The sequence below is a fragment of the Pseudonaja textilis genome, chromosome 1 (genome assembly GCF_049901715.1).
Source record: "Pseudonaja textilis isolate UNSWEBS1 chromosome 1, rPseTex1.2, whole genome shotgun sequence".
In the NCBI taxonomy this organism is placed as follows: Eukaryota; Metazoa; Chordata; class Lepidosauria; order Squamata; family Elapidae; genus Pseudonaja; species Pseudonaja textilis.
The window spans coordinates 25,866,819-25,884,529 of NC_141990.1; the positions used below are offsets into that span (position 1 = coordinate 25,866,819).

General features: G+C 39.6%; 1 protein-coding gene across 2 annotated transcripts in view; it reads left to right on the forward strand.

Annotated features, from left to right (window-relative positions):
- Positions 1-3,252: 3,252 nt before the first annotated feature.
- The window catches only part of EPHX2 (epoxide hydrolase 2), a 63,851-nt gene continuing 49,392 nt past the window's right edge, over positions 3,253-17,711 (forward strand). Inside the window, exons 1-5 of one of the 2 annotated variants that reach the window (XM_026715943.2) lie at positions 3,253-3,477; positions 6,250-6,334; positions 8,121-8,280; positions 12,244-12,434; positions 14,279-14,401. In XM_026715943.2, the coding sequence (XP_026571728.1) occupies positions 3,371-3,477; positions 6,250-6,334; positions 8,121-8,280; positions 12,244-12,434; positions 14,279-14,401 (666 nt within the window). In that variant the 5' untranslated portion in view covers positions 3,253-3,370. Of the gene's footprint in view, positions 3,478-3,576; positions 3,919-6,249; positions 6,335-8,120; positions 8,281-12,243; positions 12,435-14,278; positions 14,402-17,711 lie in introns of those variants that run through there. The other variant, XM_087929657.1, reaches the window with a different exon arrangement.

Genomic DNA, 17,711 nt, shown 5'->3' on the forward strand with positions numbered 1-17,711 from the left:
TTCTCCATTGTGGATAACTGACTGCTTGCTGCTGAGTAAGCAGATGATGCAGAGCAAGAAAATAAGGCAGCCGGTTTCCAGAGAAATGTAACAGAACCTTAGCCGAAAAGTTCAGCAGGAAAGATTGACAGACAAATCCCTAATAATTTTTCCTGCTGAGTTGACGGTATGCTTTTGGCAGACGTAAATGCTTAAAAAGGGAATAAGTAGAAACAAAAGCATGTCTATTGGTAGTGCCTTAAGAAACAGAAGAGAAGATGGATAGACAGGATTGCGGGATTGTTGACTTTTATTCTTAATGTTTGTTTTCAAGCAGAAAACAATGAGATCTGCAGGAGTTGCTCCTTTTGTCCATTCGTGTAAGGTTGACACATATAGAAAAGGGGCAGGGCTCAGATCATAATATTGCATCTGCCATCTTGCCCATTTTGATCCCTCTTACAGACACTGTTGGACGGAGGATAGCCTGTCATACATTTTTGGCAACTGCAAACTTGTAGGGTACTTATAGGGACACAGTAGCTCAGTGCCTAAGATGCTGAGCTTGTCAATCAGAAAAGTTCGCAATTCAGTGGTTCGAATCCCTAGTGCCGCATAACGGAGTGAGCTCCCATTACTCATCCCAGCTTCTGCCAACCTAGCAGTTCAAAAGCATGTAAACATGCAAGTAGAAAAATAGAGACCATTTCAGTGGGAAGGTAACAGCATTCCATGAGTCTTCGGCAATTAGTCATGCCAGCCACATGACCATGGAGACGTCTTCAGACGGTGGTGGCTCTTTGGCTTTGTAATGGAGATGAGTACCGCCCCCTAGAGCCGGAAATGACTAGCACGTATGTGTAAGGGGAATCTTTACCTCTACCTTAGGATACTTATAGAAAAAGGCAAAATACTGAAACAACAAATGGTTGCATATCAGTTTAAAAGAGGACTTAAAGATTCATCAGATCAAACAAAGAAGGCATTACAATAAATGCTGAAAGAAAAAACAATTATATTTGTAAGGAAAAACATGCAAAAAAGATATCTGAAGCAAAAGACATAAAAGTTATTCTGAGCTGCTAGAAACCAAAAACATCCTTGTGGCCTTCACACACACACACACACACACAATTCCCCTTGCCCCCACCCAAAGAAAACAGACTGTGAGTCTTCATGTGAAGAAAAGGAGAACACACCATTGAATAAGAGATCATTGTATGGGTTAAGAAGTATACTTCAGGTAAACAACTGGTGTCATCAGAAGAAAGCTTATGGGTCATGAGTCTGAGTCATCTAAAAGATGGACTGTAAGCACAAGGTGGGTTTCACCTCAGAGACTCCAGTTCCATGTGTTCAGACAAAGCATGACAAGGTTGATCTGAATTTTATGAAGGATGGAGACAAAATCTTAAAAGAAGCATTCCAGAAAAAGACTTCCTCTGCAGGAAGAATTGCTTCAGTGCAGCCTACTAGACCATTTAATGAAAATTCAGAAATAACATTGGCTTCAAGACCTTTATGTCTAAACACTAATGGTAAGAATATGGAAAAACTGTGAGCCTGAACTCTTTATACAGGAAGGAAAATATGATTCAGTAAATATAGTGGAAACCTGGTGAGGGATTTCTGATGACTGCAATATAATCATTGACATAATTTGTTCAAAGGGAAAAATTAAAAAAGAAATAAAGGAATCTTTGCGATATATGTAAAATCTATTTAGAAATCCAAGTGAATGAATATAGTGGTACTGATGGAATTAAACACCAGTAAATCTCAAATTTGTACCTGGGAAGATTCTAGAGTAGATCACAATTTTAACCATTAAAAATAATTAGGTAATTATCTAGAAATCAGACTGGATTTTTTAAAAATATTGCCATATTAAGCTTATCATGTTCTTTAAAAAAAAGTGAGTAAACTACTTCAGTAGATGGTAGGAATGCCACAGACATAGTTTACACTATATGTTTTTGGCAAAGCATTTGTCAGAATAATTCATGATATTGTATCTAGCTTGGTATGAATGGAATGACATATCATTTAAATGGATATTTATCAGTGTTTCCCTAACAAACATGAGCAATACTGAATAGGCTGCCATTCCTGGTTCTTGGAGTCTTTAATATTTTTATTAGTGCCTTGGAATAGAAAGTGGAGGGAAATTGCAAATGACAAAAAGGTTGGACAGCTAATACTACATATTACTAATAAAAATAAAAATAAAAATTTTGTTGACAGGTTAGAAAAATGGACTGAAAGTCACAGAATCAGACTTTACTAAGACAAATGCAAAGTTCTTCACTTAAGAAATCAAGTCCAGAAATATAAGGCCATGGTTACCTAGCCTGATAATAATCCTTGTGAAACAGATCTTGGATGAGTATTTGGCAACAAAATGATTGTGAGTGAGCCGCATGGTATGGCTGCAAAATGAGCAAATACAGTTTATTCTTAGGTCAACAGAAATACAGATGCAAAATCTCAGGGGAAATTAGCTTCAATTGACAATGCGGTAGCCAGGTCTCAGTGAGCATTGTGTTCAATACTGCACCATGAATAAAATTCAGAGTTTTCTAATCAGGTTGAACAGGTTCAGAAAAGAGGGAGAAGAATAATCAGGTTCTATGGAGTCTGTAGAAACTAGGAACATTTGAAAAGATTGGATTGAGGGATATAGCACTCCTCAAAAGGCCATCACAGAGAAGAAGACTAAGGCCTGCTCTATCCCCTAGAATGTAGAAAAATGAATAATACATTTAACCTTCCATAAGGAGGATTATAAAAAACAACCTCTTAACATACAGAATAATAAAACAGAGTACGTATTAGAGAATGAACCTTTGCCATACTACTGTCTAAGGAAAAAAAGTTAGGTTGAGACTCTTTACTGTTGAGACTCTTTACTGAAATGTGGATATTTGCCACTGAGCAGAAAATTCATGGCCAACCCCATGAATCAATCAATACTTATGGAATCTCCAGTCCAGAGACAAAGCACCACTGATTGGGAGCTGTCCCGATAAGCAGCAACTTTTGTTTCACGCGTTACTTATAGGCACCCAATTCACCCAGAGTAGGAAATAGCTGGGAGGGCCTTTGGTGAGTCTTCCCTCCCCCCACCCCATAGATGTTTTGGGGTTTTTTTGAATTGAGGGTAGGCGCTAGGACCCGGTAGGGTCACACTCACCTCTAGTTTGAAGGAGATGCTGTCAGTCGATGGGGGGCGTGACCCAATGAGTTCCTACACAGCGGGGAGGTGTGGCTTGCGGGAGGGCGTGGCTTGTGTTATGATTTGTCTTTTTGTTTTTTCTTAAGCGAGAGTACTGTACGGTACTGTACTGTAACCTGCTGCTTCTGAGCGTCTGGTCTGCGGCCTCGGAGAGTCATGTCGGGGAAGCGGCCGCTAGTAGTTTTGTTCGACCTGGGCGGCGTCCTTTTGGGTAGCATTCAGACACTTTTCCGAAGTCTGGAGAAGACTGTGGGCTTGCCTGGGTGGGTAATCGAAGGGAGTAGAAGGGGTGATGGTGGGGTGGGATCTGCCTGCCCGTCCGATTCTCTTTCTGCGTCTTTACCTACGACGACTTTAGCAATGCGTGTGCTGCGCCCGCCCGCAGTTACGGTGCATAACTTAATTTCTGCAAGCACAGTTGGCTTAATAAACATTAAGCGCCTGTGGCTCTTTCTCCATGTAGTTCAAGGCATGGAGGAAAAGCTTTTCTGTGGACCGACGGCGATCGATTTTCACTGTGTGAAAGTCCAAGTGTTAGACCCTGACAATTAAGTTCAGTGTGAACTTCAGGAAAGCGAAGGGTGAATGGCGATTTTGGGTATAGGAATACGGATTTATAGAGCCGGCAATTTATCCATGGATCTGCAGCATTGAGAGAGCCAATGTGTGCAAGACCTTCGGGGTTTTGAAGAGTTTTAAAATAGGTGAGAGAAATTCCGATGCTGCCCTTGCAGTTAGGTTTATTTGCTAAATGTAAGCAATTGTAGTAATTGTTATTTTTATAGTGTCACTAATGTGTGTGATCCATTATCCAGAACAGGGAAACAAATCTATGTGTTGGAGAACTAGAAACTAGAAATTATGTGTGGAAAATGAGAAGGGAAGGGAAGAAAAAGTATACCAAGAAATAATGCACAGTGATTGTACTTGTGATTTGTCATGACAGATTTCACCATTTTATTTAAGATTTATATGCTGCTTTTTATTGTAAAAAATCCCAAAGCAGTTTACAACCAGTAATGAAAGCAGTAGATTGAAAAGACAATGATATATTGGAAGTTACTGCTTTGATATATTTTCAATATCTGGCAAATAATTTTGATTTTGTGAACTCCTGAGAGGCTCTCAGACTTCTTTGGATCATGGAGGATGCACTTTAAAATATCTGGTGCCAGTTTCAGAACTTTCTATGCTAGTTAATAATTATTTCTCCTGTATATTGATTCCCACAGCTTCTTTTGTTAGCATTGTAAAACCAACACAGGCTTTATAGTATTGCAAAACCATCACCGGTTACTTAACGTGTTTGGTTAATACCTTCTTGATATGTAATTCAGTAGTTGTTGATTTTTCCATGGATATTATGTATCACAGCTTAGTTTGGTAGAACATTATTATCCTTACAATAATGCATAGGAGTCTGAGATCTGCTTAAGAAGAGATGACATTGGAAATTGGGACTTGAAATTCAATGAGTAGGAGACCAACCCTAAGTTGGTCTCCTAAGTAATGAGCTCTACCAAAGCTTATTGTAGGGTTTCTGTATATAGAAGACTCTCTTTATCAAAAGGGCCTATGAACAGCTTTCCTATCCTTCTGAAATAGTAAGAATAAAGTAAATTGAAACTAGATAACTGCAGGCTGCTTTAAAACAAAAAAAGTCCATTCATAGTACAGGTGGAGGCAGGATTTCCCATTCAGAACAGATTTACTTTAATTGGCTTCATCTAAATTCCTTCCAAAGAAATATGGTCATCTTAATAATCCAATAGAGACAAATCAAAGATATATTTTTCTAGCTTAACATAAAGCATGTGATTGTAACGATATTACAAAAATTGTATGAACTTGTTCCGCATTAAGAGTAGAAGCCTCAGACTAAATTAATAAATTAGCCAAATAAATTATTAAAAAGTTAAAGAACATAAAAATATTCGTAAATCACATGAAGACCTAGGCAATTTTCACTAACCCATAATTCACTGCTATAATGGGTATTCAAATTTCCCATAATAAGAGTTGAAGGCAGTTATAGATTAACAACCCTCTTTAATGCAAATTAGCAAGATCCAATTGAAGGCTGGAACTACACACACCTGTGAGCTAGTCATTCATAGTAGTCCATTTTATAGAGCTGTTGGAACAACATATGATCTCCAATACAAAATGGGATAACGTGTGTCTTTTAAGCATCTTCCTGCTTTATAAGGGTCCTTTGGATGTCTTCTCCTTTTGACATTATGCAAAATATGGCACGTTTCATTGTATAAATTCTGTTGCAATCTTTTTGAAAGGAGCAGGATGCTGTTGCTTAAATCACATTTGAGAGCCAATATTATTATGGTTGTGTAAGATCCAGAAGTTAGGTCACGGTTGAGCAACACACAACTGTGAGCTAGTTATTTATAATAGTCCATTTTTAAGAGTTATCAAGAAACAATATATATGATCTCCCAATATAAAATGGGATAATGTGTTTCCTTTAAACATCTTCTTGCTTTATAAGAATCTTTTGGGTGTCTGTGCAAATACAGTGGTAGCTCTCAGAAGTATTAATAGATTTGAAAGAAGTCTATGAGATCCATATTCCAATAATACTCATTTAAGCCTAGTATGTAGCTATAAGAAGTTCTCCACAAATGTCCTCAGATTGATTTCTGCTGTACTAGCAAGGAAAGAGACCAAGGACTAACTCAAAACAGTGACTTATTTATCTTCATAATATCAGTTTTTGAATAGGAACCAGAAAGTATTAATAAGTCTATTGATTCTTTTCTTATCGGACTGAATAGGTCAGTCCATTTCTACATGTATGTTATCTTGGAGCATACATATGGAAATTTAACACATTCATGTTTTTCTCAGATTTGCCTTGCATTTTACTGATATCTCTGTAGCAAGGTCTGATTAACTATAGTTTGATATTTAGATGCACAGTATTCTACCATTGGTGTGATGACTGAAGCCAAACTGCTGTATACCTTGAAAAGAACCATTATTCCCTAATTTGTGCATATGTGTTTTTCAACTTCCAGAGGTTTCTTTCAAAAAGTCATTAAGTATGGTGGCTCGGATGGACCTTTCTCCAAAGGGATGACTGGACAGATTGGATTAACTCAGGTAAGAGTTAGTTGCTTTTGGAAGAGAACATAGTTCAAGGAAGAACAAATTTTGTCCAAAGGTATAAACATCAATGCTCCATTTGTGGCATTTCCCTTTACACAAAGGGTTTCTGGGCACTAGGTCTAGGGAATTCCGTGGAGCAGAAAGGGATGGGTGAGATGAGTCTGACTTGCATTATTCAGGATGCCACAAAAACTATTTAATAGCAATAGCACTTAGACTTATATACCGCTCCACAGTGCTTTGCAGCACTCTCTAAGTGGTTTACAGAGTCAGCATATTGCTCCCCCAACAATCTGGCTTCTCATTCTACCAATCTTGGAAGGATGGAAGGCTGAGTCAACCTTGAGTCAGTCAGGATCAAATTCCTGGCAGTGGGCAGAGTCAGCCAGCAATACTCCATTTTAACCACTGTGCCACCATGGCTTATGGTGAAGAAATCTTCCCACACAGGCAACATAGCAAGAAATAAATGCCAGTTTCTATGCGTAGCTCTATGTAGCATGAGGCTTGGTTATCTGAGCAACCACCTGTGTCCTGTAATTTTCCCAAGCCAGTAGAAGCCTATAGGTTTGGCATGATCCTGGACTCTTCGAACAACACAATCTATCTGAATCCAAAGCATGCTTTCTCTTTTACGGTGCCTCAGAGGTTCCCTCTGAGATCCATGTGGTTCTCACCTTTGTGTCATTCCAGAAGCCTTTAAAACAGTGGTGGTATTCCACTGGTTCAGCCCAGTTCTGGCGAGCCAGTAGCAGCGATGAGCAGCGGAGACCGAATCAGTTCTCTCGGCCGCTCTGCTGTTGGGCCCACCCTCCCCCTGGGCTCCCATACTCACTTTTATCTGCTGAATTTGAAGTGCAGCTGCTTTGCGCGGCACAGAATAGTGCCGCACGGCATCTGCTGAACCAACCGGCATCATGCAGGCTTGCAGGAGGCGAGTTACAACGCCTCTGAGCCTGCGCAAAGTGTGCATTTGGCACGTGCCTGCACACAAAGTGTGAGCACGCGCACAAAGCGCACTCACCAAGCCACGCCCACCGAACCGGTGGCAAAAATATTTGAATCCCACCACTGCTTTAAAAATCTGACTGTTCTCCCAAGTCTTAGGCTAGCGTACATGGTGGCCCTTGATAGTTGTGTTTTGTATATATATTTTTTCTCTCTTGTTTGGGCTGATCATTCCCTGATTCATTTTTTACGTATTGCATTCTTTATTTTGTCCTTTGAAGCCAATATGGAATGAGACAAAATTGGGGAAAACAATGAAGCCTTATCAGATATTGGCTTACTTGGCAAAAAGCTCACAAAAATATCACCCAGCAAAATTAATTTCTTCATTGCAGGAAAATATGTACACTACAGAAATTCTATCCACTGAAATACATGTAAATCAAATACCTTATATAGTTGATCACTTGGGATTTAAATTCTAGGCTTTTCTCCCCTTCCCCATGTTTCTGAGCTGGTGGATTATTGATGGCCTTGGGAGGCATCTGATACTTGTTGGCACAGTGCTCTGTCTACTGTGAGAACAGCTACTTTCTGACTCAACAGTTTCATTTCTTAGAAATGTAATATTTAGGACCCATCATAGGGGGATTCTTCAGGAAGCCAAAACCAGGGACTCCTTAATAGCTTATGAAGTACACCCACTTCTATTCCTAACATAGTAATCTTCCATGTTGAATACGCTTACAATAAATATCCTGGTCACTTTGTTCTGTCCCACTCTGTTTGTATTAAAATAAAAATAGTTGTATTTTAACACCTCTCTTTTTAGCTTATTGCTGACTTTGAAGATGATTGCAAGAAATTTTCTTCTACTTCTAATATCCCTCTTCCCGAAAACTTCTCATTGAGTGAGAGTTTTGTCAAAACGATGGCAAAAAGTGACTTGAGTGTACCCTTCCTGAAGGCTGCTATGCTTCTCAAGAAAAATGGTAAAACTTCTATTATGCAAGGCAGTGGCATGATCCCTGCTATATTTATTTCACTTTATTTATTGTCAAATCAATTCAGTACTTTTTAAACTAGAAAATGCTCTATTTCTTTGAGAAGATGAGCACACATTCCATTCGGTGCATGAGAATGAAGGGGGAAGAGTCAAATGCCTTTTTCAAGGAAGAGCATGGCCTGTGTGCTTTTTATTCTTGATTTAGCTTTAAAAATCATTACTCAAGGATAAGCCAAAGAATTTTAGGTTGCAAAATACTACTCCAAAGATTAGTTTTAGCTTATCCGTGGATGAGCTTATATATGATACTATTTTTTAAAATAACCATATATTCTTACAGATAACCCAACCCTCAAATCTTTGGCCAAAATACTATGAAAAATGTGCCACCTATTTATAAGCCAGTGGTGAAAATTAAAATGTACAAACATTTTGAGGGCTGACTTATATGTGGATTGTTCATTTTTGGTAGTATATTGGTTGAATGTCCATGGAGATTCTCAGTCATCCATGTGATAGTTCTCCCAAAGGTGCTTTTTCAAAAGGCAACTGGACTTGGTTTTCCTTAAAGACATTTCACTTCTCATCCAAGAAGCTTCTTCAGTTAGTATTTTGATTAAAAATTGAAGGGTTGATTTACCCATGCATAGGTTTATCCATGACTGTTTTTATTTTATTGTTATTATTAGATTTTTATCCTGTCTTTATTACTTTATAAGTAACTCAAGGCTGTGAACATATCTAATAATCTTTTCTCCTCAACTGTTTCCATAACAACAACCCTGTGAAGTGAATTGGGCTGAGAGAGAGTGAATGGTCTAAAATGGTGGTGGCTAACCTTTTTGAACTCCTATGCCAAAAATTGTGTGCATGCTCGCGTGCTAGCACCCAGAAGGCAATGTGCACCTCCTACCCTCCCTATGCATGCATGCACAATCCCCACCCCCCGCCACCCCCTTACCTGCACTGCACCTCCCAGCTGATTTTTGGCCAGTTTGAGGCCTTTTCTGCCTCTCAAAGGCTTGAGGAAGGCTTCTGCAGGGTTCTGCAGGCTTTGCAGGCCAAAAACTAGCCCTATTTCGTCACTTCCGGTATTTTCAGAAAAACAGGAAGCGATGAAACGGGGCTAGTTTTCAGCCTGCAAAGCCTGCAGAAGCCTTCCTCAAGCCTTTGGGAGGCCAAAAAAGGCCTCAAACTGGCTGAAAATCAGCTGTCAGGTGCTTGCATGTGCAGTGAGGTAAATTTGCCTGCAGCTCGCGTGCCGGCACAAATGGGTCTGCATGCCACCTGTGGCACAAGTGCCATAGGTTCACCATCATGGGTCTAAAATCATCCATTAGACGTCACAGTTTCCTAGTTTATAGATCACCACCTTAACCACCACACAAAAATGGCTCTCAAATATATATGGTATTTTTCTGCTAAATGTCAGGGTAGTGATTAAATGCCCAGACAGTTGGTTCTTTTGGATCCTGAGATAATAAGCACACCAGTAAATAAAGGAATTTTAAGCTTTATTATTAGCTCAAGCAAACAAATTTAAAAGCATAGGAAAAAAACCGTTCATACCAAGTAAGATGATACCCAAATCTCTTACAAGCTATCAGGAGTTCCTTAATAGCCACAGCAGTGATACCCTAAGGGCAACCGATTTCCACCGTATCTAATGCTAGGTTCTGTGGAGAAGCTCCCAACAACAACCCCAAGATATTTATCAAAACTTGGCATTATGTTAGAGCATCATGTTCATGACTTCACTATGGTTATGAAACTGCAAGACCTAACCTTGGTTGATTGGCAGATGACTCTGGGATGGGAACCAAAAGTAAGATTTTCATAGGTTTGCAGCTGTGTGAAAATTCTCTCCCCTTCTTTATTCGACAAGGAAGAGTGATAATCAGATTAACTCAGAATCAGCCCTAAGCTTCTAGACTTTTAATAAAATGGAGAAATCAAAATATGTCACTAAATTCCTCAAAATAACAATAACCTTCAACATTGCCACTACAGGTATCTTTCATGAGTTCCGGTTTGTCAGGCTTCGGAGGCAGCAGGAATTCGCGTTTGTGCGCAATCCCTGCTGCGCTCGCTGCTGGAGTGCCTTCGATCCAACTGGATTAGGAGGCTATAGTTATCCTCCTAAGAGGGGAGATCCGGGCAGGGGGCAGGGGATATCGCACCCCCCTTTCCCAGCAACAGGCAAAACTTTTGTTGTTGTTTATTTCCACTCCTTATTGGAGCCTAATAAATATGTTTGCCTTATCTTTCTTGTCCCGAATGTGTATCAAGTTTCAACTTTGTGAAAATTTAAAAATATCTTGTGATCTATATGACTAACTAAATCAGGAATTGTCAAATTTCACAATATCACTCCTTCTTAAAATAAATAAATACAAGATAGTCATTGAATTGCAACCACAATTGAACCCCAAATTTCTGCTGCTAAACAAGACAATTGTTAATTGAATTTTGCCCCATTTTATGACCTTTCTTGCCATAGATGTTAAGTGAATTATACTGCAGTTGTTGAGATAGTAACACAGTTGATAAGTGAATCTGGCTTCCCCATTGACTTCGCTTGTCAGAAAGTCATAAAAGATGATCGCATGACCTGTGACATTGCAACCGTCATAAATATGAGTCAGTTGCCAAGTATCTGAATTTTGATCACGTGACCATGGGATGATGTAACTGTCATAAGCGTGGAAAATGATCATAAATAACTTTTCAGTACTGTTGTAATTTCAAATGGTCACTAAATTAACTGTCAAGGACTACCTGTATATGCCATATATTTTCAGTGTATAAGACACACGTCACCACCACCCCCAAAAAGTAGGTGGAAATGTCAGTGCATCTTATATAGCGAATGAAGCCCTACCCACCCGCCTCCTCCACCCACCCGCCTCCTCCACCCTTTGACCTCTGCCTCCCAGCAATTTGCCTCCTTGCAGCAAAGAAGCCTAGTCAGCTTCAGCACAGTCTGATTAGCACGAACACCTGATTGTCGGTGGATTGGCCTCCCTATGATCAGCTGTTTCAGGCTGCAGGGATCGCCATTGCCTATTGTTGCCTCTGCGCATCCCATTTGTGGCCTCCGCAACCTGTTTTCATCCTCCACACACCCCATTTTTGGCCCGTTCCGATCTCCGCTGCCTGGAAGTCCCCTAATGATCTTTGTTGCTCTTCTCTGCACTCTTTCTAGAGTCTCACCATCTTTTTTACATCATGGCGACCAAAAGTGGATGCAGTATTCCAAGGATGGCCTTACTAAGGCATTATAAAGTGGTATTAACACTTCACATGATCTTGATTCTATCCCTCTGCAGCCTAGAACTGTGTTGGCTTTTTTGACAGCTGCTGCACACTGCTGGCTCATATTTAAATGATTGTCCACTAGGACTCTGAGATCCCTCTCACAGTTACTTCTATTGAGTGAGGTACCACATATACTGTACCTCTGCGTTTTGTTTTTCTTGCCTAACTGTAGACCTTACTTTTTTCACCATTGAATTTCATTTTGTGAGATAGCGCCCAATAGAAAGATATCAGCCAGTTGTACCAATGCTGAGACTAATGATTTTGAGAGATGGAGACCATGGATTAATCCGTCTCACAAAAATTACTCCAGGATTTGATGACCAGTTTGTCTGGGCAAGTCTATTGAATTTTTTCCCAAATAAAGCCAAAATGAATTTTGACAGTGTTTCTGATTTACCTATGGAAATTAGCTTTTTAAAGATATTATATTCTTCCTCCAAGTTGTTTAAGGCATTGGTTACCACTGGTTAATTTCAGTCTGCAGGCATCAGCTGAATTTGCATTTATAGTTTCTTGTGTTTCTTAACCGCATGTAAGATATGAATTATTTTTGTTATGGAGATTGCACAGTCTGAAATCATTTTTTTTTCATTTCTCCTCATTTACTCAATTTCCTGCCCCTTTTCAGGTTTCAGAATTGCTGTCCTGACAAACAACTGGATTGATGATACTCCTAGCAGGCATCAAACAGGATTTGTCTTCTGTCTGCTGAGGAAATATTTTGACAAGGTGATTGAGTCCTGTCGTATTGGCCTGCAGAAACCAGATCCCAAGATTTATGAGTACGCATTACGTGAGCTGAATGTAACACCTGAAGAGGTTAGTGACTTCTCAACATCTTTTCTAACAGATTTCCAGCTTTACCTCTCTGTATCATTCACTATATTAGCTTCTAGTGTGTAATAGATATGATAATATTCCAAGGTACTCTGTCATGGTCTGGAGATATTCTTATTGGGATTCAGTTCTCTTACTAGTTTAGATTTCAGAGGTGATTCAATGAAATCCTGCATTGAGGTCTATTAAAAAGGGTGGTACTTTGAGCGTTAATGAGACCTTAGAGATCTATAATCAGATATTATTTCTCTCTTTAATATCTTTGAAAAGTAATTGTGTGTGAGAGAGATTTGACTAGAATTCCACTAAGGTGATAGGCAGTTTCCCATCTCTTCTCTAATGCAGGCAACAGTCTGATTTACTCTATTAAATATTTTAATAAGGGCAAATAATAATGTGCACTGCATGTGCCTTAAATAAGTGTGAAAATGATGGAATTAATATAATCCCCCGTGCAATAAATTTAATCCCCCCCCCAAGCTTAAAACTTTCTACAAAGAAAAAACTCTGAAGAATTGTTTTGTATAGTTTTTCTTTCTAAATCTTCCCACTTACCTTAACATTCTAGTCCTAATGGTTGAGGATATGTTTAAAACTTTGCAATAGTGGCTATTGATCTTTTTAAAGATAGAGGAATTAATGAATAAGATCCTTCAAGACATTATTTTATGTTATGTCCCACCTTCAAAAATAAACAGATAAGGCTGAAAGCAGCAGTCCTCGCAAATAAAGGCAGCAACCAGGAATCTTCACTGATAACAGCCGCAGCCAGCCTCCACAAGATAGTCCAAGTTAACAGTTCCAACAAATCCAAGTCCCAACAAGATATTTCAGATTTAAATCCTCCAAGTCAAAGTCTTCGGTTCTCCTTGCAAACAATTTGTTCCCGACAGCGTGCAGAGTCATCCCTCTTCCTTTTATAGAGCAGAAGCTAATTAGACTAATTACTGATCTGCCCTCCTCCTGTGCTCCCGTTGGTTTCTTCTCGTCAGGAGACGCCTGCTTCTGACATCCACCCAGCGATTATCTAAATTATTACTTTCACCTGAAGACTCCATAAGTTCCTCATTATCAGCCGTTCCCGGCTGATAACCTGATTGAGAAGCAGAGGAGGTTGAAGGTTCAGGCCGATCCTGCAAATCAAATGTGTCCTCCCTTGTAACATTCTCATTCAAAACTGCAAGCAAAACTGTTAGAATTCCCTTTTGAAATTCAAACAGTCATTTCACGATCAAATCAAACTAAAGGGATTAACGTTCTCATTCAAAACTGCAAGCAAAACTGTTAAGACTCCCTTTTGAAATTCAACAGTCATTTCACAATCAAATCAAACTAAAGGGAGTAACGTTCCCTGGTTCTGACGTCAATCCACGATCTAACAGTCATCAGATTCAAAGTTCCTAACAGGATTGGACCTTCCAATCACAACAATTTTATATCTTATTCTTTCCTGTTCTGTAAGTTTATTTTGCATACTTAGTACATATTGCAAAGGTCCACTTCTCTCATTGCAGCTTGTAGATTTATTTGTTTGTTTGTTTGTTTGTTTATTGAATTTATATTGCCGCCTATTTGCTCATGGCGACTGGAGGCAGCTTACAAAATGTAAAACCATATTTAAAACAAAAAACAATAAAAACTGCAAAAAAGAATCAAATAAATTAATAAAGTACAATATAACAAAATCTGGGAAAAAATAAATTTAAAAAATCACCCCCAACTCCCACCCCCCACCCCGACAATAGCAGATTGCCTGAGCAAAGAATAATTTTTGTAGAATATGGGCCCGCCACCTGCAGCAGATCTTAATTCTTTCTTCACTTTAGGTTATTTATCTGGATGACATTGGTACATACTTAAAGCCTGCTGAGAAGATGGGAATGACAACAATCCTTGTGAAAGAAGCTGACTCTGCTTTGAAACAGCTTCAAGATCTGACTGGGGTTCAGGTTAGTAGTCTTTATCTGGGCTTTGGTATGAGCAATTTCTTTGATCTTGAAAGGACATATCAAAGGACAAATCAATTTGCTATTTGCTTCTGTTAAAAGTTGCTTGTGCTATTTTGCTATGGTTAGGAATTATTTGTTGGGAATTAATTCTGTAAGCCTCGCTAAGAATTGTATCTTTTCTTTGCTATCTGGTTTCTTGCTCTATTATTTGCTTCAAAGCTAGGGACATCTTTGGAGATGGAAAAAAATAATTACCCTGGAACATCCTGCTCCATAGATAAACAGGTCCAGAGAAGCAGCGGTATACTTCAAAAATTTTAGCAACTGGTTCTCTGCCCGGTTGCTGGGTGTGTGTGGCCATGGTGAGTATGGCCTAGTCGGCCTCCTGCACCACGTTAGGGGGAGCATTTTCGCCTCCCTGGGCTCCAGAGCCCTCCCATGAGCCTCCAGAAGGGCAAAAATGGCTGTCCTGAGCTCCATTTCCGCCCTTCCCAGATTTCTGGGAGGCCCATTTTTCACCCTTCCCGGGCTCTGGAGGCTTTCTTCAAGCTTCCAGGAGGGCGAAAAGAGCCTCCCCGGGCTCCAGAGGCCCTCTGGAGCCTATGGGAGGCATATTTTTCTCCCTCCTTGAGCCGACGTGCAGGTCCTGCACTTAGCTGGCATCCAAAACGGGCCACATGGAGACTTCTGAGAAAGGTGGAGTGGGGCTAGCCAGGGGTCAGATTTGCTGGTTCGCCAAATGGGTAATTAAAAATGATAAAATTAGATACCGATTTGCCCAAACCGGGGAGAACCGATAGCAGCCCACCCCTGCAGAGAAGGGGACTGCCTAGAAGCACAAACACACAAAGCTCCAAGGGATGTTCTGTATGTATAGAGCATGGACAAAGAACGTTCCATGGATAAGGGGGGCATGGGTGAGACATTGCCCACATTGGGTGGCTAACTTTTGTCTCTGATTGGCTAAATGAGTGTATGAGATCCTAGACAAACTTTACCTAGGTGTGGCTTTTCTCTTTGCATATTTGTTGTCTGTATGCCTTTGGAATAAGTCTACCCAGCTCTTCTTTGTGCAAAATAAAAGCAGCTATTTTCCAAGCCTCTTCTTGAGTGTCCTTTTGGCATTTTGTGGACTCGAGTGCAGTCTATCTGAACCTTACAATCTCATACAGGCCTGTTTTTCAAACTTTGCTACAGGTTTGTTCCAAATAAGTCAAGAGAACAAACTTTTAAAGCTTTCTTCAAAGCAAAGATAGGAAGATCCAGTATAAATTTTTTTCAGGCACAAATTCCACAGATTAGGAATCATTGAGCATCTTTGGATGCATTATATTGAAGTCAATAATTAGGGTCTCTAGAATTTTCTTAAAACTGAACCCAGGTTTGTATTGTAAAGTAGTGGGAAGTCCTCTAGATAATTTGGACCCAAAGTATTTTAGAGCATTAAAAATCAAAAACAATTATATGAATTGGGCTTAGAAGTAATTAGTGAGGCTGATATAGAGATCTATAAAGTGATCCTATCATACAGTTCAAGAATTACTCCTGGATTGAGGCAGCTGCTAAAGACCTGACTATTTTCCTCCTCTCAGGATTGCAGTGTTTCCAAAATAGCTTGCAAGCAATATAAACAACTGTAAATACAATATTTTATTTTTTATCTATTTTATTTTAGGAAATTTATGTTGCCGCCTACCCGCACATGGCAACTCAAGGCAGCTTACAGAAATATAAAAACCTCATATATAAAACAATAACACTAATAAAAGAGAATAATCATATCATAAATAAATAAAATAATATAATAAAATAAAGTAACTCCGGCGACAATACATCACACGAGCCGTTTAATGGGCTCCATCCCATTCTGGGTTCCCCAGTCCCGCTGGCAGAACCAGGTCTTCAGCGCCTTCTGGTAGAGTATTAGAGTGGGGGCCATTCCAATCTCTGGGGGAATGATGTTCCAGAGAGAGGGAACCACCACTGAGATGGCTCTTCTTCTGGGTCCCACCAGGTGTATCTCCCTCGGGGATGGGACCTGCAACATTCACTGCCTCCCCACTCTGATGGGTTGGGTAGATGTCACCAGCAAGACACGGTCCCTCAGATAACCTGGTCCCAAGCCATGTAAGGCTTTAAAGGTGACAACCAGCACCTTGAATTGCACCCGGAAGCAAATCGGCAACCAATGCAACATCCGCAGGAGAGGTGATACATGTGTACACTGCCCAAAACCTTGCAAGCCTCTGCATTTTGCACCAACTGTACAGTTACTGTTTTGACTAATCTTCAAGATGAATGTGACAACAATAGCTAAACTAGGGAAGAGATTCATGACAAGGCATTCTGGTGATGGAACTGGCTGATTTTTACATGCCTGGGTATACAACACTAACCTTGTAATCCTGACTCAGTGATTGGCTGTTTTAAGCCCAGCAAGATCTGGTTACTTTGTGCTTCAATGGACACAGTCCATTCTGTAATACTTTCATTAGGTTTTCTCTAAAGTACTTCATCCAACTCACGTACCAGCTGATTCCTTGAAAGTGGATCTGCTGCTTTCCCTTTTAAAAACAGAAACAAAATGCAAGGATCTGCATTTCTCTGTAGATCCAGATTTCTTTCTACCTTTGCACTGAGCAAATTGCTGGGATTTGTGCTACATTAAGATTTTGAAAAATTTAGAACAGCATTTTTCCCTTAGAAAGATTGTTTTTAAAAGCAGGCAATTTAAATGTGGGCTTTTAAATCATTTTTTGCTGGATTTCATTACCTTCCAGGAACGGAATTTTTATGAGAAATTGAGCAGAATGAATTTCAGCTTCCTTTTTACTCCTTTAATTGGGTTTTTAGTTCTTTTTGTTTTACTGTAGATATTTAGAAAATATGATTTTAGCAGAAGGTTCTTGAATACTTGCATCAGTTAAAGCTTCTCTGTTGTCTACATTTATTACAAGAGGTGTTAGCCTGAATATTTGTACATTCTCCTCCACTTCTGTCAGTCCATCCATCCATCCTCTTCAACTTTGATTTATTGCTGGAATAGAAAAATTTTCTCAGTGCATTCAAGAGTATTGTGTGAACCTAGCCAGTACAGTTAGTTTATGTTTGTGCAATTGATTAATTCAGCTAACAGTTACTAATAAGTAAGTGAAAGCTCCTTCAAATTGAGGTGTTCATTTAGTTTTCCTGGGAGCAGTACGGAAAATATGATCCACTCTTTTCCTCTGGGTCCTTCTCTTGATGTTATGAAATTAAAATTGTTGCATTTTGTCCTCTTTCAATTCAGCTATTATGTGACTGCCAAAAT